This window comes from Sipha flava, unplaced genomic scaffold (assembly GCF_003268045.1).
Source record: "Sipha flava isolate LNK unplaced genomic scaffold, YSA_version1 35a_pilon_pilon, whole genome shotgun sequence".
NCBI classification, from domain to species: domain Eukaryota; kingdom Metazoa; phylum Arthropoda; class Insecta; order Hemiptera; family Aphididae; genus Sipha; species Sipha flava.
The window spans coordinates 1,727,508-1,751,216 of NW_020273058.1; the positions used below are offsets into that span (position 1 = coordinate 1,727,508).

The window sequence follows — 23,709 nt, forward strand, 5'->3', positions numbered from 1 at the left end:
TCTTGTGGGGACCCTTGTCCCCCCCCCTAAATCCGGCCCAGCACATCGCATATATTCTGCACAAATGTTTACTATGATTTGAAATCAATTTTTATTTTCAAATTTAATTTTGGATTTATTTAGAATTTTTTTAATAATTTTCAATGTATATGAGTATGCACAGCGTGTAACGTGTATTAGCCCGAAAAACGTACGATATGCGTCGTATCGTGCAATGATAATTGAAAATAAAATATTAAATTTTTCCATTTTTATAGATTTTATAGTTAATATTAGGGCTCGGATTTTAAAACATAATATTAATAATTTAAAGCATAGTAAATAACAAAAAAAGCAAAAAAAAGCATTACAAAAAATTAACATAAATTAGTTATAATTTTATAAAACTGAATAAAAAAAATTGAAAAATTAATTTAAATTAAAAAAAAAATTTACTACCATGTATTTGGCAAGATTTCAAGCAGTTAAACTGACTCTATTATCTGACAAGATATTTGTATACATAGAAAATGACCGCTCTATATCCAGTGCCGCAAAAATTGGGTGTGAAGAGTGTGTCAAACACACGGGCCCCAAGGCTTACATACAATTGGGGGGCCCCCTAGTCCTAGCCTAAAATAAACTACACTTTACAAACACACGATTATTTAAAAATATTATATTAAAATTTTCTTTCTATTTAAATATAAAAAAAAATCTAATTTGGTTGGTTTTATGGGGCAGGATCACTAGTTCTGTTGAGTGTATTTTTGAGGGCGGAACATTGACACCGGGCACCTTGAAAACAATTTTAAGGCAGATTCATTATAAAAAACAAAGGGAAATTATGTAAAGTATAATACCTGTCTCTTAATTCATTAGTTTGAACTCGGTCATATGTAGTTCTGTTTTCTCAAGAGAATAACGGTTATAAAAGAATTAACCTCAAATGTCCTACTTTACATGCAACCAGTATACCACAAACTAACCAAAAGCTCATACTGAGCCTCAGCTGCCGAGCCCTCCATAAAAACTTAACAAGAGAAATAAATTTTAAACATTTATCAGAACTGTAACATACATTTTTGGGTAAAACATAAAATTATATAAAAAAAAAACAACATATAATTAATCAAAATCAACTTTTTTTTATAGTTAAATAAGAAAAAAATACTGAAATAACATAAACAAAATTTTACTTCTTTAAAATAGATATATAAATACAAGTTAAAATAGTTATAAAAAAAAAAAGATGTTATAAATATTGAATATCTGTAAATTGCCCAGTATAGAAAGTGTACAATTCTTCTCTAGCATTTTCATAGCGGTTAATATGCTGGTAATTATTGAAATGCATTTGCATGGATGTGTTGTTAGAAAATGTTAAGTGACATAACGGACAACATAGTTCTTCCAGAGACGAATTGCTGCAGTAATGGTTTTGACTAAATCTAAAATATATATGTTGAGCATAATAACATGAATATAAAGAAATAATATTTATAATTTTTAACTTGCTTTTCTTTTAATCTCTGAATTTTACATAATTTGTACATCAATTCTTTACATTCCCCATGCGACATAGTTGGCGATAAAATAACTCCCCATAATAGTTTATAAACATCAGCACCAGCCATAGGATGATTAACAGGGCTATTTTCTTGGTATGGGGACTGTAATCTTGATTTTGGAATTGATCCCCATAAATATCTTCTCAAAAAAGGTTCTGGAGCTTTGAATTTAGTAGGCAAGCTAAATACCCTGTTTCAAATGTAGTTTAGTTAAGATTTGTTGAAAAACTAAAATAACATATAAATATCATACTGCATCAATTTAATTTGTAAATTATGTTGCAATTCAAAAATGTCGCCAGGTCCTTCTTCATCTTCTGGATTGACACATTTGTTTAATAGCATTCTTATAACATTTATCTAATGAAAAAACAATACAAAATCAAAACAAATGATAATTTTTTTTTTTTTATGACAATATAATTATTATACTTTGCTTAAAATGGAACTATCCATTACAGTATCAAATGTAATTTCAATATCATTTTCTCCAAATAATGGTCTCGATGTAATTGGATCATATCCTAATCCACAAATCGCTCCAATCATTTTTGTAAAAGAAGGGTTATACCTAAGAACAAAAATAATAAAATAATTATTTAAGTAATATTAATATAGGAAAATATTACATATAGATATAAAATATTTATTTAAATTTTAAATTTAAACACTCATCTTGTTTACCAAAAAATTATATTTTTTGTTTTCTTTTTTTAAATTTTTAATTACTATTAAAATTTTTTTTTTAATATATATGATTATTATTTTTGGTGTAAATACTTAATATCATATATATTTATTATCTTACATCAAACTCTATAAAACTTAGAATTGGTAATCAAATTAAATTATTAATTAGCAGAAAAATAGTAATATAATATAATATAATACTATTTATACTATGTAATACTTGAGTAGAACCAATTTTTTTTTTTATAAAAATAAAGCTTACCGGATTTCTACACAAGGTGAGAATAAAAGACAAATAATAGCAGGTATTCCAGGAATATTTGGCATCATTGTTGTATCCCAAAGGGTCAATCTCTCATTTTCATTCATACAAACATTTCCAGCAACAAACAATCTGGAAAAAAGACATAATAAATATTTCAATCAATGTCATATTCAAATAAAAATTGTATACTTACCTTTCGTGATAATCATTAGGGTTAGTGTCTAATAAAACTGAATTCACAGATTGACTTTCGATTTTAACAATTTTAGTAATATTATTATGACTTATTCCATTAACGGTCATTTCTAATGGACTATTAGGTCCTTTAAAATGATGCTACATTAAAACAAATTGTGAAATTATTTAAGATTTAAGAATATACAATTTGATTGAAATAAATAAATAATAATAATTGCATTTATGTTAGGATATTGGTATTTAAAAACCAGATACTAGTTGATAATTTTAATTAACAAAATTCATAGCATTTACTATCAACAACACAAAAAATCAATTATTGTTAATATATCCTAAATTAATTAAATTAATTATTTATTAGTTCTAATATAAATTAGACAAATAATATACACACAATATACGACCAGAGAAACAATATGTTTTATGCAAGGTTTAAATATCTTATTACTTTATTATAAAAACTAAGGTTGAAGAAAATAATTTCATAAGCCATATAATATGTTATGTATATTTAAATACACAAATTACTTAAATATTTAAACAATTAAAGAATAATTTTAATTATATTACCATTGTATAAGATTCTGCTTCTGTAGGGCTTTTTAAGTAACATGAGATATTAGACATTTGATAGAGTTCATTCTTCGCATTTCCAATAATTCTTAACCTTTTTTCGTGATCCATCTTAAATTTAAAATATAGACATTTAATATTTATAAGTTAATATATTTAAAAATAATAAAATAATTTTTTATTCTATTAATGTATTATTATTTACTGTATTATAACTTTTGAAGCTGGGATGAATTTTTTGTAAAGTTTTGATTAATATATCCAAAGTTATAATTTTACATTTAATTTAAATTATAAATATTTATGTCACATATTGAAAAAACACTAGTCAATGAAATTTGTTATTATTTTTTGGTTTATTTATGATTGGAAATTCGTTATTAATAAAATATTAATTCACAACTAGACAAAGAAATATTAATTTACACTTATAGTCATTTTAAAATTTTAATTACAAATATAAAATGCAATACATTATAAATATGTAAACATGTTTTTATAAAAAAATAAGATTGATTTTTATTGTAATTTATTTTATTAACTAAATTAATTAATATAATACTTTATTATATTTAATATTGATTTATTAAAAAAATACCAGCAGTTGACCACAATATGTTATCATGCAATAATCATATCCAATTATAGTTAGAATTTTAAATAAATACTTTTGAAGCAAACGATTCTTCAGATCGTTTAGCTAAGTTGTGCTTAATTAGCTCTTCTGGAATTGAAATATATTCTCCTTCATTTATGTATTTTAGATCTTCAAATGAGACAATACCATTAACTATAGAATATATCTAAACAAAAAGTTTAATTTATAATGTTTCTATAAATTATAATATGGAAAAATTAAAGACAAATATAATATTAATAATAATGTATGTTTTTTTTTTTATGATTAAAAGATAATTAGCTTAGGCAAATAATTAAACAATTTTACACAAGTTATTATACTATATAATAACTTTTAAAAAGTAATACATTATAGTGTTATTGTTATTAGTTAAAGTTAATTTTCAAATAAATACCTAAAAAAAAAAAAAAAAATAACTAAATATTTTACTTTTCCGTAAAATACTCCATTAGAATTTTCAACTATTTTAAATATTTCATTAGCTTCATCAGACCAATTACTCTCCAATTTTCCATTTGTTGATGGACGAATTTTTGCAATTGTACATTGAAAAGCTAATGCTGGTATACTATATATTTTAGTTTTTATATCTTCATTAATAATGCTGAATATATTTTCCACTAATACATCAACTGTTTCTCCAAAATCTATCAAAAAAAAACTAATGCAAACATTTGTTTTTAATTATTTAATTGCTTAGTAATTTTAATATTTATTTAATAATGAAAATATTCACTCGGTATTTTTCTCGAGGACCAGGTATAAAATTCATTAATTTTGCCCTGTAGTTATCATTTTTATACATCACAATATAAAATTCATTAATTGCTAAATCTCTCACATGAGTTTTAGTATAATTTATTTTATTACTTAAAGTATTCCATATATTAGAAAGCTTATTAGTATATGCTTCACCATAGAGATGAGCCCAAAAACACGAAATAGATTCAAACTGAAATCAAATTCAAATAAATAAAAATTATAAAAAATAAAATGCTTATAGATAATAGTTCATAGTAAGGAAAATATTAATATAATTATCATTATTTTTGCTGTCATAGATTAATTCTTACATTCAAATACATTAAATATAAATCAAGTGAATTACATTATGAAAAATGTATGTACAGCATTACATGTACAAAAACCTTTTAGTTTTTTAATTTTTCAATAAAATTGTTTATATAAGTAAATCCAAATTTATGAAAAACAGTAGAAAATTATCTTTAACCTGTCATTGTTGATGTTAATACATTTCACTCACATAATTGCAATTTTTGGAACTACTGGTTGTAATGTGTTTCTATTTTAACAGAATTATATATATGCTTCATTGAGAGGTTCATGAAAATAAATACTAGGAAATACTATGAGTTGTAAATAAACTATGTTATCAAATCTTGAAGCAGATAATTAATTTTATTTTTACATTATTTCAGGTAACAAGCAACGATATTTTTAAACAGAACATTGCTTTCATGTTGTATAGTCTTCCTATAGTATCATTTATTAATTTTTAATGGTCAGTATTCTGGTATAATATTGTGCGTTTGCATGTCAGTGTTATTTTTTTGTGTACATTTGTGTATCTCGTGAATTTTTTATCGTATTCAAATATTTTGTGATAACCAAATAAGTACTGTGTTGGAAGAACTTGATGAAGATGTAGAATCAAATGACAGTAATGATTTTGACATTAACTGATTTTGTAATAGTTTACCCAACTTGTATAGTATAATCAGGGTTGGGAAGGATAATTAAAAAAAAAGTATCATGATACATGATACATGAATTTAGTGTATTTAGATACATTGTTACTTTTATACTTCCAATTTAATTTTATTAACTTTTAAATGTAAAAGGCTTATACAATACAATATACAGTCCATACTCTATAGTACTATATACAGCAGGTACTTATAAATTCATCAATATTAAATAATACAATAAGTCAATACATATTATAAAATATTTCACTATAAATTATAGTCTATAATACATAAATACACCAAAATTAAATAAAAACAACATCTTCATTTTTACTTATATATAGTTAGTTTATATTACATTATAGTTATACATGTGTATAATTGGTTATGGATTTATGATTAAAAATAAATATATACGAGTAGATTAGATTGGTCGTGGTCTTAAGGATTACGGTTTTAAATTAAATGTTATATTTTTTCAATAAAATCTTGATTTCCTTTAAGAAAAATTAATTTTTCAAACATTTTGTCTGATAGATTAGATCTATTAGGTGAGTGCACAAAACTAGTAAATGAAAATAAATGCTTAACAGGATTAGATGAACACAGACTTGTATTATAATTTATAAACAGTTTTTTTATAGTTTTTTAAACAATTTAATGATTTGTTATTGTCGTTAAAATAGATGACTAATTCAAGCTCATTTTTTGATTTATAATATACAGTATAATAAATAATAATAAGTACATTACTTTTATATGCAGTCGAAAATTTGTAGTGAATTTAAGAGATCCAGAAAATATTTTATTTTATTTTTTAACATATTGGCATGTCATACACAATTCTTTTACAGCATAATCAGAACCATTTTGTTCATAAGACACATTTTTAAAATATTTTCCATTCAATAATGGTAGAATTTTAATATTTTGTTCAGTAAAAAAATATAAAGAAATCAAATATGAAAAAATTGTCAACGGCTTTATAATTATTTTACTGACAGTACGATAGAACGAATAAAATGGTGCACCAATAATAGTACACTACAGTTAATTATCAGTACTTTTGGTTTTATTTTCTAATTTATGTGGAAAGACCTACTACAATTACAGCCATATCTATATAAAAAAAAAAAAAATATGTAGAGGATTCATATTTTATGAGAACAAAAATTTGAGTTTAGTGCTTATCTGTATGACTGTAATTTTCAAATTATCTTACAAGGTATAACATTGTGTAGTTAATGTTTTCGTTGTTTATTTCAGCTCGATCACACCTGGACATTTATTTTTTGTAAAAATACAATTCATGACACACTTTTTTTATTACTTGGTACTATTCATTACAAATTTTTACAATAATAGTATCTTGAATTATTTGGAAAAAAAAAGATACATGATACTTGCATAAAATGTATCTTTGATACTGTCCAACCCTGGTTATAATAATGAAAATGAAAAAGAAATTGATGAGTCTGATGATACTGCTTAACGATCATTTTTTTTTTTTTTAATTCATTTTAATTCAATAATTTTAAATAAACTTATAAAATTTAACAAATATATTAGAAGTAATTGTAATTTTTTTTTTTTTCTATCAAAAATACTACATGTTTAATGATGTAAGCAAAACACTCACAAGTCAAAAATGATGTTAAATATATAATGTAGCCCATGACAGGTTAATGTTGACTTCATATAACTCAACATGATGAGTTATTTAAAATTATATTCTTAAATTCCAATCAAAGTTATTATTTAAATTAAATAAAAACATTCTAACATTAATACTAAATAAAAATAATAACCATATTATTTATAAATATTTAACAAAATCAAAAAAACCTTAAACAGTACTTACATGTGACACTGATAAGGTTATGTGTTTAACGTTGGTTTGGATCTCTTCAATTATTGATTTTTGAATGGGTAATATCTCCTGTGGTAATTTTTCTTTTTGAGAAGCAATATTTTTTGTATATAATTCTAACTTTTTTTGTGCATCTTCAGGTCTAAAAAAAAAGAATGAGCGATTAATTTTTTTTTTTTTTTTATAATAATTTAATATTGTTTAAAATTAAAATCTCATAGATATAAAATAAACATACAAATATACAATGTAATAGTCATTAAACAAATATATATATATATATATATATATATATATATATTTATTTATTTAACAATATACTTCTTATAATTTTAGTTAATCACAATCTCTACACAAGTTAACTCAAAAATAATGTGATAAAATATGTTAGATATTTAGTATTTAGTATGCTGGTGTATTTATTTGTATACACATTTCTATGTTCATTTTTTAAGATTTTCTTGATCAAATTTTACAATTTGATATACACAATCTGTATAACGTAGAGAATAAGTATGTGATAATATGCAACAAGTAACTACATGAATTTTTATATTAAGAAATCACCCATGGTGACACTCAGTTGGGAATTAAAAAAAATATAAAAATTATTTTTAGAAGAAAAACTCTTAATTATAATTTCTTTTTTAATATGGTTTGAAGTGATAATTTTATTTATTCATGTGACAAACATTAAAAATTAATTATTTATTACTAATAAAAAAGGTACTACTATTAATGAATGATTAATATGAATTCACTATGTAAACTTACTTCAGTAAAGGAATTTTGAATGCAAATTTTAATTGATTCATTTTGAGAGCAATATAAACACCAAAGGATATACTTCCAGGTACTAATTGACTTCCATTAAGATTATTTTTATTCTTCAGATCATTTACATTTGTCATGGGAAATTCAATAAACACTTTGCTGCAGGAAAAAACATTTCCATTAATTTTAACATAATAAAAAGAAAAATATCTGGTACAAATATTTTCAAAATTTTACTGGAAATATAACATATATTTATTTTTATATTGATAAAAATATCAAAAATAGATCACATTATCAAAACTAGTAAATGATAATGATAAATATTTAAAATATTTAATCATTGATAAAATATAATATTTTGATTGTTAATGGATTATAAATTATTTTTAAAATTAATTATATATTTGAAAATGTAAATGTTTATATAATAAAATACATTTTTCTATTTTTAAACACTTCATAATTTTAAATTTAATACATATGGTATTTTTCAAAAATCTTTTTATTTCTCAAGTTCTTCAAAACACAGATTACTAAATGTATAATAAGATAAAATTTTAATGATATTTTAGAAAATAATCACTATAATGATAAAATCATACATTTCTCTTGAAATTAAAAAATATATGATAATGATCAAAACAGTAATTTTTTATAGCATAAATAAATAGTCTGATAACTAGGATTTGGGACTTGAAGTATTTAAATTTTTTTTTTTATTTATTGTAAAATATGGCAGTGTATGAAATAAATTCATTTTTTTGATGCTATGATTTAAAAACCCAAATTTGAATGCGCATATTGTATATTTTTGCATATAAACTTTGTAATTAAGTTCTTATTTGTACCATTATTGTACTTATTTTGCATATTTTGACAAATGATTCAAATTTAAAAATTATATAAATTTGAATTTATCGAAAAAATAAAATATTTAAGCAATCATATGTATCTACTTCCTATTTGCAATATATAACTCACAGCTCTATATAATGTTAGAAAAATAACTTGATTTTTTAGCTTATTTTTTAGCCATTAGAACGGCTCGTATAAAGTATCTCCCAATGTAATAATGTTAATAAAAATGAAAATAAATTTTTATGTTCATGTCAAACTAAAGAATTCCTGATAAATATAATTCAAACTACAACAATTTCAAACTAGTTTATAACTTTTTGTTATTTTTTTAAATTTTTAATTACGTAATACTAATTTATAATTATTTATAATAATAAATATATTAAATATGTATTTTAATGTTTATTATTGTTTTTAAGTGCAATAAGTGCCAAACCCTACTGTTAATATTTTAAAACTATGGCTTAGGCCATTCATACAAAGCTATTTATAAGAAAATAATTACAGATGAAAATCACTAACTAGTTCATGTTGAGTCACTACCTTATGCTATTCAATTTAATACAACAGATGACGCTACTAGTAAGTAATAAATTTGAGATAAATTCTAAGTGATTCAACTGTCAAGTCACCTTTAAGTTTTTTTATCATTTTAGTTTTTTAATGGCCAACAGATCCTTTTTTGTTTTGTATACATTTTGTATAATATATATAATATATATATATTATATAATCATATTTTAAATTATAAAACATGAATAAGCAAAAAATTAATTTAAAGTTTTTAGAAGTGGAGAAACATCAAGTTTTATACAGAAAATAGTATGTTAAAATGTTATTTTTATTGTTAAGTTTAAAGGTAAAGGTCAAATGACAATATAGTTATTTGATTTACAACTTGTGAGATAAATAGTTGTTACTGGAGTCCTTTTTTTTGTACATAGTTGTGAACATAGGCGTACACACGTGGATCGCTGGATGTGCCTAAGTTCCCCTTGAAATGTTGTAAACAGGACCTTAAAATTTAAGTGTAAGAGAAAGAGGCCAGTATTTTAACTAATGTTGCTAAAATGGAATGTAATTTATTCTAAAATATTTGATAAAAAATAAATAATATTACATTATGGAAAAAATAAAATTTTTTTTGCAATAACTTATTATGATAATATAACAGCTATAATTGATTAAAAAAGTACAAATCATAAATAATTGAAGTTATCTGAAAAACTATATGAGATTTAAGGAAAAAATATTCATAAGGACTAATGAACCACAATATAAAATAAAAAATTAAAGTTAGGTTTATTTAATTATTTATACATTATAATTTAAAAAATATACCTATATATTTTGTTAGGATAGGACCCAAAAGTATTGTCACCCCCTGAAATACATGCTTGCGCACACTTATGGTTGTAAAGAAAACAATCTGCTTTTATGAAGTTTATGTTTTTTGGATCTCTGATACAAATATATTTCAAAACAGTTCATTTTTCACATGCCATTCTGAACATACATTTAATGGTCTTTCCTCCCTCTGCTAAATCTATAGTTACTTTTTCTTTTCACATTATTCAATACTGATTGAGGGTATGGTTTCATCACATATTTTGATAATGGAAATGCTTCATAAGCAATATAGTGATAAGTAAATCGGTTACCATTTTCATCATATGTTAACGACGAAAGAAAAGGGATATTAAATCCAGCAATTTGGATCCAATGTTTCATTATTAGAGCACTGAGTTTTGAACATTGTGAATAAACCGTCAGTGTTATAGTAAGCTAATAACAAAGTAAAATTATAAAATTTATAGTTGAAATTGGAAGAACCATTATTTAGAAATTTTTATGAATAGCCCCCGTAAATGAACGAAGTCACTAATTCATTAGTAACTGAAAAATAATTAAAATCACTAAACAGTTAAGTTATTTAAGAATAGCTCAGTTTGTGAAGGACCTTAGTCCTAATATATCATCTTGTAGATAATACTTGTTATTATAATTTCATAAGCATATTTATATACTTTTTACTTTGTAAATAAAAAAAGGAGGAAAGAAATTAGAAAATATAATTGTTCTTACTTTGAAGTACTAAAATGTGCAGTGGGTTTCCCAACTAAGTTGGTAGGAAACATGTTTTCAATAGCTTCTTTATATAATACTTTGGGTTGGTCATTTGGAAAACCAGTAAAATAAACAGTTCGATTAGGATCATGTTCATCTAAAATTTTCAATACATGATGTTCATCCATATATGCATTTGTTATTCCACGTATAAAGTAATTAGGATAAAATGATCCAGCTAAAATTACCTTAAAACAAATTTCTTGAAATAAATAAATATTTGAACAAATTTTAGCAGTGGATTAAAATTACATTTTTTTAAACTTTACCTTACAAGCCATTGCTTTTTCTTCTGGTTTAACCCATTTCATTTGACCAGAGTTCACTACTATATTAAAACTTCTTTTCAATCTATTAGTCACATCATCAACTAAATCATATAATTCTCGAATGGCAGATAATTCTATAAAATTTGCAGAGGCCCAGTTTCTTTCAAGATTTCGATTTCGATCAAATTCTGGTTTTCTTTCAAGCCATCTCTAATAACATCATTAACAAACATAAAATACAATAAAAAAAATAATTGTATCATTTTCACTTATATTCTAATCCACTTTATAATAAGTAATTATGCATTATGTATAACTTTCAGATAAATGTATATAACAAATTAGTTATATGATTTTTATTTTACCTATACATACATATAATAAAACTTTTTAACTATATAAAACTTATATATAAATTAACACGTTGACTGCCACAAGCCCGCCGGCGACCCAAGTGATGTCTTTTATTGTGAAGCCATTTGGGTCGCCGGCGACCTAAATCTTAAAGTTGAAGGATTTTATTGTTTTTTTTTTTAAAAATTATCAAAATTGTCTTGTCTACGCCATGATCCAATCTAAATATTGTTCTCTCCAAGCCGTAAAGAACTAGATACATTTAATGTTGATGATAAATTTGGCAGCCCACGACCCAAGTGGCATTTCACATTAATAATATGATTTAGGTCGCCCGCGACCCAAATGGTTTCACAATAAAAGACATCACTTGGGTCGCCAGCGGGCTTGTGGCAGTCAACGTGTTAAATAAAACTTAAACTTTATACATATAACTTTAATGTTATATATCAATATTATGTAATCACATTTTTCATAAAATATAAAAAGTAATTATCTGTTTTGTTAAGGGTATTAAAATGTTAAGTGGACAAGATATTTAAACATGTCTATATAATTATATTGTAAATACTTGATATGGACTAATATATGCAATTGGATCACTACAAGAATGATTAGCCCAAGTTAACTTTTGTGTGTAGGCTTCTAAACGTTTATTAAAAGGCTGACTAAAAATACTTTTCAATGATAGACCACATGCTGAAAACAGATAAATTACAATTATTAATATTATTACAGAAATTTAATATTTAAAATATTAGTTTTTAGTTAAAAAGGTATAATTTAATAATATTAAAAAATAGCTATAATTAGTAAAAATATTTTATTATTTACTTTATACATTATTAATAAAATACATTTTACTACATTAAAATAAATAATTATTAGAGATGAGCTAATATTAAATTTTACTAATAACTGATAAACCAATATATATGATATAATACCAAACTCATTATTTAAAATATCGAAATAAAATGTATAAAGATTATTATGCTATAGAATATATTACGTTTTATTTTAAATTATTATATTTTATTTCAATAGGTTATAATGCATGAATTAATTTTGGGTTGAATTCATGGTATGAATAAATAAAATGGTTAGGTATTACAATGAAATGTTGAACATGTTAAAATATAAATAAAATAACTGTTACTATAAAATTAAAATATAATTAAATTATTCATAGTATAATTTAATATATATATATATATATATATATATAAAATAAATAGTAAAATGTTTAGATCAAGAGAAATCAGTAAGAATTTAAAAGTTAAGATGTACTTAACTTTGTTAAGACCAATTGTCCTTTCTGGAGCAGAAACATGGTTACTTAAAAAAACTGAGGAATTAAGGATGGCAGTGTTTGAAAGAAAAGTACTTAAGAAAATGTATAAAGCACACTTTGATGACTAGACAAATTAATGGAAGAAACTACACAACAATGAACTGCAATCCCTTTTTCAGCGATCAAATATTATACTGGAAGAGATTAAAAAATGAGACTAATTTGGGCAGAACATGCCTGGAGGAAACAGTCACTGATAAAAAAAAAAAGAGAAAAACCCAGCAAGGAGGCAACCTCTTGGAAAACCATGTTTAATATGAGAAGATTGCGTAAAATAATTACTGAAACAGTGGAACCGAATGGTTATTGGCAGGATCTAGCAGATGAGATAAACAGCAGTATGTTTATTTAGAGGTACGGTTTTGATTGACCAAAATAAAAGAAGAAAAAGAACTGTTACCAAGACTAATATCCGTTAATAATTAATAGAAGAGCTTATTCAGAGAGATACTAATTACACATGTAATTTAATCACAGAATCTAAAAATCTTTTATAGAATTTATATAAATTCTATTAGTATTAAAATTTGTAAAATAATTATATGCATATAACATTGAATAGATGTTCATAAATATAACTATGATTTATAGTTTATTTTTTTTAAAAGTTTATCAAAATCAAATTAATATGCATTAGAAAATGTAATACTTCTAAATTATAACACTTTAAGATTAATTAGCCTCAAATATTTTTCTTGTGAACAATTTTTCTTAAGACAAATTAAATTTAAACAGAAAGTAAGGTTTAAAAATTAATCAATTTGTAATAAAATACTTAATTTTATTTGGTTGTTAAATAAACATTCAAAATATAAAAGAACTTGTCAGCTAGATCAATGTTCTACCATAATAGAAAATGCTTGTTATTTTTTTTTATTTTTGTAAAATAAATTAACGTTATAATATTATTAGTGTAATATTACTTAATTCACTTTGTGCAACTTATGACTAGACGGTTACTCTGAAGAAGATGATATATTCCACACACTTAAAGAACACCTTGTCCTGGTTATCAGGCCATTATACTCAGGTGGAATGGTTCTCTTAATGCTGGAGAACTCATTCAACTAGGCTGTGATTACCTGTTTTGCTACAAATGTGATAGCCATGAAGGATGGGGAACATGAGAGACAATCTCAGCAAAAGATAGTTCCTTCAAGGTAGACGAAAAGGAAAGTAGTGCAGAAGAGGTCTCTAACCGATGCAAGTCCTGCTGGTTTTCAGTCAAGGGGTTCCAACCACTGAGGTTGTTACATTAATTTTAAAAGAGGTCAATAACAGGGACTGTTCAATTCTAAACCAAATTAGTCTATGAGGGGATGACTATAAAAGATTATCCTACAGTTGTCCCAAATAAATGTTGTTTTAATTAATGATGGAGACCCTCCACTTGAAGAACTGCATAACGGCATTTCCAGGTAGCTGTTGTTAAATATTACTGATTTTTCAGAGGTAAAAAAAAGGTTTAATGGTTAAAATTATACTATTATTCCTCATTTATTAAAGATGACAGCTGTTAATCACTGAAATCTAGAGTTATTATCCACTTAGCATCTAATCAATGCACTACAGCGGCGGATTGGCCTGCCGGGATACTGGGAAAGTTCTCGGTGGGCAGGTAGTCATATTATAACATTGGGCCAATGTATTTGGATAAAAAATTATTTTATAAAAACAATGTATTTAAGTATATTTTATTTAAATGTAAGATTGTGGTGAAAACCTAGTGTAAACTTGATGAAAACAATTCTACAAACATTTAATCAATGAACAAAGGAGGCTTTTATGGAAAATTATCATTATTGGATGGTAGGCCAGTCATACGGTTATTTCCTGGGCCGAAAAGTTTAGCCAATTCGTCGCTGATGCACTATACTTGTTTTTTAACATAATAAATATATTTACCCATTATTATGGATTCACTTAAAATATTAAAAATGTATCCAAAATAAATTAATTTTGACATAGGTGGTTCTAATGGTAAATTTGCCATTACTTTCCCCATATAAGTAATATCACCATCTGTAGTTGATATTATTCCATTTACTGTAGGCAATAGAGCTCCAACCTAAATAAAATTACAAAGAAATAAAATCTACAATAGATTTTAAAGTTACTCATTTAAATACATAAACTTAAGAAATTATTTAAACCTGTTTAATAAAGTACTTTAATATAAATAATAAATATTAATATTAAATAAAACTTAATAAAAATAATATTAAATAAAACTTTAATAATAATAAAAGTTCACCTGTTTAAGAGTAACTACTGTAAGAGCAATGTTTTTTAAACTTGGAGGTTCTAAGGCATTTGCAAGAAGTTGTTTTGGGGTTCCCATATCCAATATTTTAGACATTAATACAATACGACTAAGTGAACAACGACACATTTCTGATACTTCATCAACAATAAAATCCTAAAAATAAAGTTAATAGTTATAATTTTAACCTCATAAAAACATTTAAAGAACACTTACTGAAAACATACTCTCAGGGACAAGTCTATAAACCCTACCATTATTAACTCGCCCCACTCTTCCAGCCCTTTGTTCACAATTACTTTTTGATGCCCAAGTCATAATCAACATTGAATAATTTGATTTTAACTCATTTTTAATTTGTTTCATTAAACAAAAGTCTATGACTAAATGTACAAAAACAATAAAATAACAAATTAAAAACATTTTTTTTTTTTTTTTTACATGTACTAAAAATTACCATATTCAATATCAGGAACGGTAATTGAACTCTCTGCAATATTTGTAGACAAAATTATTTTACGATAATTTAAAGGTGGCTGTTCAAAAACACGATCTTGTTCTTCATTAGTGATTGATGAATGTAATGGTATCAGTGTCCATTTATGATTCCTGAAATATATCAATTTAAGAAACAAATTCAAAAAATAATTACAAAAAATTCTTACTCTGAAACCATTACATTTTCCATAAGTCTATGCATTTCTTCAATTTCAAAAATACCAGGCAAAAACACCAACACCGATGGTTTTATAATCGAGTTACCTGATTCCAATGTATCAAATGCTTTCACCAATTCTATAGCTGTCTTATATCCTGTACTTTCAATTTGAGGTTTATGAAATTCCATTCTTCGGGCCTAATATAAGCAAATACTAATTAGATGAACAATAATGTTAATATATTTATATAACCAACGTTAAAATATTTAAAAAAATATTGAAATCTTAATAAACATAAATAATTTAGAATGAATATTTATTATAATTAATTTTAAGAGTTTGTAAAAAACAAATATACTCACAGAGGGTACAATATCAAACAAGTCATCCAAATAGTATTTATGAATAAAGAAGTTCTTTTTATCACCAACTTTAATTTCACATGCAGGAACAAAAACATTATGAGGAGGTCCATAATAATCGCTAAAATAATCACCTAATTTATCTGTATTGGCTGTTGCAGACATCAAAATTACCTAAATGTTTATTAAGATACATTAATAATGAAGCTAAACAAGTATAAAAATGGTTTTTTAATAAATAATTTTCTATACAACTGTAATAATAGATAAATATCTAATTTTAGATAATTTAATTTTCACAGAACACTTAATAGCTATAAAAATTATATATATTTCTAATTTAATATATAATAAGACTTACACGTGTTGACTGAGAATTAGTTTTTATTAACTTTTTAATAACTAATAATAAAAAATCCATTTCAAGTGTTCTTTCATGAACTTCATCTAAAATAATATGAGTGAATTCAGAAAGACTTTTGGCTTTGATAATTTTTTGTAGTAAAATTCCTGTAGTGCAGTATAAAATTTTTACAGTATGGGGATCAAAATCTTTTTTACGACCAACTTGATAACCAACTAAAAGTCCATTTTTCCAGCTACGTTCTTTATTCACTTGTTTAGATACTGATATTGCTGCTATACGCCTAGGTTGGGTGACGATAATATTACAGTTCTTCTTTCTACTCATACAGTCATCTAAAATATACTGAGGAACTTGAGTACTTTTACCACATCCCGTTGGACCAGTAATCAAAACAACCGAATTAGCATTAACTGTCTGAACAATCTATAAATAATATAAATAAAACATATATTAGAATAAAGTATTTAATGACAACAATGATTACAATCAGGGCTAGAAATTTAATTCACTCAATATGTGTTAAATGTGCATTAAAATCAAGAAAAATATATTTTTAAATATGCACTGAAAATTTTTTTTATTAAAAAAGCAAATATTTAAATTATTAATCAAAAATTCTTTACTTATATAGATATAAATAAAGAATAAATAACCTAGTTGTTTCCTCGCCTGAAAAAAAGGAAATATTGGACAAATAATATAATAATTTATAAATGATCTTTTGGGCTAAAGATATTTAAACTCTTAAATTATTTATATTTATAATTTCTTGTTAATAATAGTTCTAATTTGACTTTTTAAATTACTAAATTTGACTGAATTATCTTGAATGATTTGTATTGCTTCTAATAAAGCTATGCCTTAATTTTGAAGACTGGTTATAGCCACAAGAAGAAATTCAAAGTTTAATTTTATAAAAGTAAATTTATTTCTGATCTGTGGAACTTTAAAAATTAGTGAAAAAAAGCATACAAATGCATTAAATTCATAACCCTAATTATAAAACACAGCAAAATCAATAAAATCTTTTACAGTATACAAAACAAACCATTTTTTAACAACAAAAAATAGTTTGGTATTAACAGATTAAAATAAAAAAATTAATTTAAGAAAACCTTAGAATATTTACTGTTATTTTTATATGGTTTCCTTTAAATCAAACATTTATAAAGCTGGTAAAGTACTATTATAACCTATATCAATAAATTTTTCAGACAGGTAAATAATTTACTTAGTAGTACTCCAGACTAATAGAACTTCATAATAAACTATATTAACCAAGACTCAAAATATTGAAGTTAAAAAAGAAAGAATCAAAATGCAGTAGTAATAAAAAAAGGTATAAAAAAAGAATTTTAAGTAACCAATTCTATTAAATTTTTAAAAATAGTTATAAATATCAAACAAAAATTAATTAGTAGTTAAGTTTTTTTTTTTATTAATATGGTTTTTTTTTTATACCTATGAAATAATCTTCATAAAATAAAAAAATAATTAAACTATCTAATAATAAAAGGTAATAATTTTTAATAAAATCGTTTAAATTAAATATAGATTATTAGTAAATTTATAACCTGGAGAATAAAAAAAAAAAAAATTTAAACAATGAATCTCTACGAAAAAAATATTTTACATATCAGATTCTAGCGAAACAAGAAATTAATGAAATTTATTTTTTTCACTCAATTTTGATTAGAAAGATGACTCTGTTCAACAATTTTATTACTGATAAAAGTTAAAAAATTTTTTATAGAATAATGATTTTGAACCAAATTAATTTTGTTTTTTTCATTACAACTCAATAAGATAAATAGTTTTAGATTTGAAATTTTCTTTGAATTTTAATATTGCTGTTTTATGAAGATAGTATTAATTTCAGAATACTTTGATGAATGTTTATTGATATTTGAAATTTTTTTTTGTTTTCTTTAATAGGTTTTTTTTTAATATAAATATATATTACATTTTTTTTATGATTATAAATTGCTAAACTATTAGAAATATCTGATGGATCTTTGAATTTATAATGTTCAAAAAGCTTAATTTGATCAGTGCTTAAATCTTGAAGATCTTCTATTGAACCAGCATAAGTAATGCTCTCGACACAACTCATATTTGAACCAGGTTCACCCATTATCTAGAAATAATAAAATAGTATATAGTAATAGTATATAATAAAACTTCAAAATAAGTACTATTTATAAATTGATAATATACTCCTAGTTACTAGATTTACAAGATTAGTAGAATTTCCTACCTATTTTTAAAATAGTACTTATGCTGTTAATATAGCAAATATAGAAAACAGTTAATATAAAGGTACTCCACACTTTTCTTGTTTCATGAAATTTTGTGAATAGTATGACAAGTGTTGGATCTGGGGAAAAAGGGAGCAAGCGAGTAAGCTTGCCCCAGAGCGCTGTTGGTATAAGGACACTCTTAAGTTATTGAAAAATAAAAAAAGTCATGAACACACCCTAAACTTTCACCTTCGTAAGAGCACTGCATTTTTATTAGCTCTGGGCATCAAATTTCCTAGATCCTACAAAAAGAATTATTTTTTTCAAGATGTTTCGCAACCAAGACAGTAAACTGATAAGATCAATAGATAAAAAAAATGATACCATGTTGTTTTGTATGTTTTCTAAACTATTTTTGTATTTTTTTAATAATAAATCAAATTTAATAGTAAATATATACTATGGATGTAATGTCTCATTACTAAATGTTATGATATTACTCCAAGCGAGCGAATCCCTATAGGGATTAAACACCTGATGGAAGGCAGCAGTATCCATCAGTACTGAAGCAAGACGAAAGAAGAATCTTCTAGTACTGCTCGTTATCAGACTATTCTAGGCGAAACTTGAAACAAGTTTGATGGCTAGAATACTGCGATGAGGAAAGTGAAGGGAAACTACCTCATAATACTCCTATGCTAAAGTGATGAAAATAGACAAGAAGAGGAATATAAATACAGACAATGGGAATCGAAACCCGGAATCCGGCAGGGGAAGGAGGAGCAGGGCTTCCCAGGTCGTCATCCAGCGAAAACCAGGCCACATAGTTAATAAAAAAATCCTACTAGAATAGGTACTTGGAACGTAAGAACTCTTTTGAATCCAGGAAGACTAGAAGAGTTGAAACAACAGATGAGAGAAAAACAGTTAGATATTTTAGGAGTATGCGAAACAAGATGGGGTGACAATGACGATTTCTGGAGCGATGACTTTAGAATAATACATAGCAGAAGAAAACAAGGAAAAACGGAGTGGCATTGTTGTTAAACAAAAATTATGGAACATGCATTGAAAATAGTTATCACATAAATGATAGAATACTTATGGTTAGAATTAAAACAGCTCCAGTAAATTCGATCACAATACAGGTATACTTCCCAACATCTAATAGTGACGAAGAAGAAATAGAACAAATTTATAACATTCTAGAAGAGCTTATAGAATGCATACATCATAAAAACAACCTAATTATAATGGGAAATTTTAACGCTGTGGTTGGGAATGTAGCTGATAGTGATGCGGTAGGAAAATATGGATTAGAAACAAGGAATGAAAGAGGGAGCAGACTAGTTAATTTCTGTAAACAAAATAGCTTTGTAATCACAAATACATTTTTTGAGGTACCATTAAGAAGGAGTTACACATGGACAGCCCAATAATAAATTACCCAAATAGGGAACGAAATAAATATTTTATAAATTAATTTTAATAACACGGATTAGAAAATATAATGACGGATATTTCAAAAAGTCTAGCAGAAATAGATGCATCGATAATTTGAAAACAATGTAAAACAATTGTATAAACTTTCCATACATATCAATGATGCACTACAAAAAGTGTAATACAAAAAGCGCATAATGTGGAGCAACCTTTAATTTTATGTTTTGAAAACATTTAATTCATAATTATCAATAACTATAACAAGAAAAATATAACAGTAACACTGGTGATAAATTATAATTATCATATTAAATTATAGATTTACTACCTCATTGTTCTCTTCGACTTTTCCATCTAATTTGTTTAAACCATCATTTACATAATCTCTACCATTGTTGTCATCGTTGTCTACAAAATTGTGACCTGGCTGCTCTGAATTTATAAAATTTATATCAGATTTTGAAATAGTGCTTGGTATTTTAGATCCTGGTAATATTTTCTTTTTGATTTTTCCTTGAGCAATTAGTTCCATCATTGTGATAGCCCCTATTTAATAAATTAATAAATATAATTCAATAAATATTCTTGCATATTTAATATATATATATATATATATATATATATATAATCCAATGATCTCCCTTCTCTAACAGTTTGCATAATATTAATCTCACTGAGTATGTGAAATCATAGGAATCTTATGATTGAAAAATGTAATAAAAAATCATTCTAAATCAATATTTATTTATAACAAATATTTTTAACTTTTGAACTTAAAATTAAATAACCTTAATTTAAATTAAGACTTTCATTTTTATTTTTTTATAAACTAAAGAATATACAAAAAAAAAAAAAATCTTAACACGACAGCCTTTTATTGTACATTATAATGTAAACACTCTCAAACATACTTTTTTTGGTGGACATTATATACATTTGGATTCAATATATTGTTGCACTTACAATTTATTTTATAACTATAGATTTTTATCAAAACTTAATTTTCTATTTTTTTTTTTCCTTAGAAAAGATTTTAATTATGTATAAGCAATTCTTGAAATTTATGATAAGATGAATTTATATATGAATTTGATATTTAAAATACAAAAATAATAATTGACTTCTATAACCAGACAAATCATGCACCTATTATTGTAAATATGTTTAATTATAAGTTAATATAGTAATATGTACTTTGAATATATTTAGAATAATTTTTCGACTAAGTAAAATTAGTGTTAATGGAATAACAGAAATCAGAATGTTAATAATGGTCATCATTTAAAGCAGTAAAAGGATACATTGAATAAATATATTTTACTAATAGCAGTAAATAATGATCATAGTTTCCATTACATAATTATTTAAGGAACATGCTGAATTTTAGTTGAATTTTATTTTGAAAGTGAAACTAGAAGTAGGTTATGACCATGTTATAACCTAAAAAATCTTATTAAAATTTTAACCGATAGAAATGATAAAACTAAATTAAAGAAAAATATAAGAAAAGATTATTCAATATTTTAATATGCAAAAAATGAAGGAAGAATATTGCAAGTTCAACAAAGAAAATAAAATATTACAAAATGGGGGGCTATATTTTAGAACGAGGGTCTAGATTAGAACTTTGTATGTTTATTCATAAGTTCAGGACATATTATGTCTAGGAACCTAAGAAAATGTATAGTTTTGATGTATTATAATATAACTTGCAGTTTTCAATAAAAATTAAATTACTTTAATTTTATATGTCCTTTTATTTATAATTAAATATTTGAACAAAAATATATTCATAAACCTAAATTTACATATTTTTTAGTTTTAAGTACATATAAATTCGCAACCTATTAATAAGTAATGATATTTTTCTACTATAATAGATAACCAAAAAGAGTATAAATTTAAAATATTTTATGCTCAAGTCAAAAATAAAATAAGAGAGCTCAAAATTGATTTGATGGATATGAACAATTATTTTATTTATTATAGGTATAATTAGTAATCTAAAGGAAAAATAATTATTTAAATATTTAACACTGGTACTATAATAAGTTAATAGCATATGTCACGTGAAGAATAGTTGTTAATTTGATACTTACGTTCCTGGACACAGAATACAATAGAAAATATTTAATATTACAATAACATATAGTTCGGCTAAGAAATTGTCAATATTCAAACGATAGTCAGTTGCTCAAGTTTACAAGGCATGCGCAGAGAAAATACACATGATAATAACTTATTGAATATAAAAAATGTAGAAAATCTACTCATGATAAATTATCATGAATCTATTGTTGCATTCATAGAGCCTACATTAAGTTTAAGGTCTATGGTTGTTTACCACAGTGGAATCAGTGTGACCAACATGATAGTATTAAATTGTTAGTTATTAAATTTGTTAATTTGTTATCCATGGCTCCACGGTAGAGATTTAAATTACGAACAACTTAAGCTATTTCAAAAAAAACTGTCAACTGTAAATTATTATAATTACATAATTAATGATGAGCGCACTTTTTCATTTGCACCATCATATTTAGCGTTGAAAACTACATAAAATCCAAAAAAAAAAAATTGCAAAATTTAGGGTGCCCTATAAAGTAAAAAAAAAAGTACTAAAAAGTTTTGTAATTATGAAATTAGGTATATTTACGTAATACATTAGCAATTCTTAAACTTTTTTTTTCGCGTACCACTTGAGTATATTATCAATCAGCCACGTACCATTAATGATTAAAAATAGAACCATAAAAATTTCACTGAGTTAAATATATTTATTTTAAATAAAAAGGCAGTAAAATACTAAAATAAAAATATTATTTATTTATTATTACAAATTCATTAGTGTTTTTAAATTAATATATGAGATAAATATTGAATTTTTAATTTCCGTTCAGCACCACACAGCCTTTCGCGTATCATTAGTAGTACGCGTACCACAGTTTGAGAACCACTACATTACATAATTTTTATTTATTTATTTATTTTTTATGTATTCTATGTAGTAGTTCATGCATTATAGTATATGATTTTAAGTAATCACTCTATAAATGGAAATAATCGATTTCGATTAGATTCGAATAGATAAAAGTCACTTCATTTAGGCACAGAAATATATAATATAGGTAGGAATAGGGG

General features: G+C 24.3%; 1 protein-coding gene across 1 annotated transcript; it reads right to left on the reverse strand.

Annotated features, from left to right (window-relative positions):
• Positions 1 to 1,188: 1,188 nt before the first annotated feature.
• LOC112687607 (probable ATP-dependent RNA helicase spindle-E) lies at positions 1,189 to 22,862 on the reverse strand. The gene is made up of 25 exons (XM_025560405.1): positions 22,668 to 22,862; positions 20,897 to 21,114; positions 18,849 to 19,022; positions 16,880 to 17,308; positions 16,519 to 16,692; positions 16,163 to 16,353; positions 15,955 to 16,106; positions 15,714 to 15,880; positions 15,489 to 15,653; positions 15,140 to 15,302; positions 12,452 to 12,579; positions 11,527 to 11,736; positions 11,216 to 11,445; positions 8,270 to 8,428; positions 7,487 to 7,637; positions 4,653 to 4,868; positions 4,346 to 4,576; positions 3,945 to 4,079; positions 3,274 to 3,387; positions 2,699 to 2,841; positions 2,503 to 2,634; positions 1,983 to 2,121; positions 1,804 to 1,910; positions 1,498 to 1,740; positions 1,189 to 1,430 (listed from the first exon to the last, which is right to left on the reverse strand). The coding sequence occupies exons 2-25, from the start codon at positions 21,101 to 21,103 to the stop codon at positions 1,235 to 1,237; spliced, it is 4,356 nt and encodes a 1,451-aa protein (XP_025416190.1). The 5' UTR covers positions 21,104 to 21,114; positions 22,668 to 22,862; the 3' UTR covers positions 1,189 to 1,234.
• Positions 22,863 to 23,709: the final 847 nt, after the last annotated feature.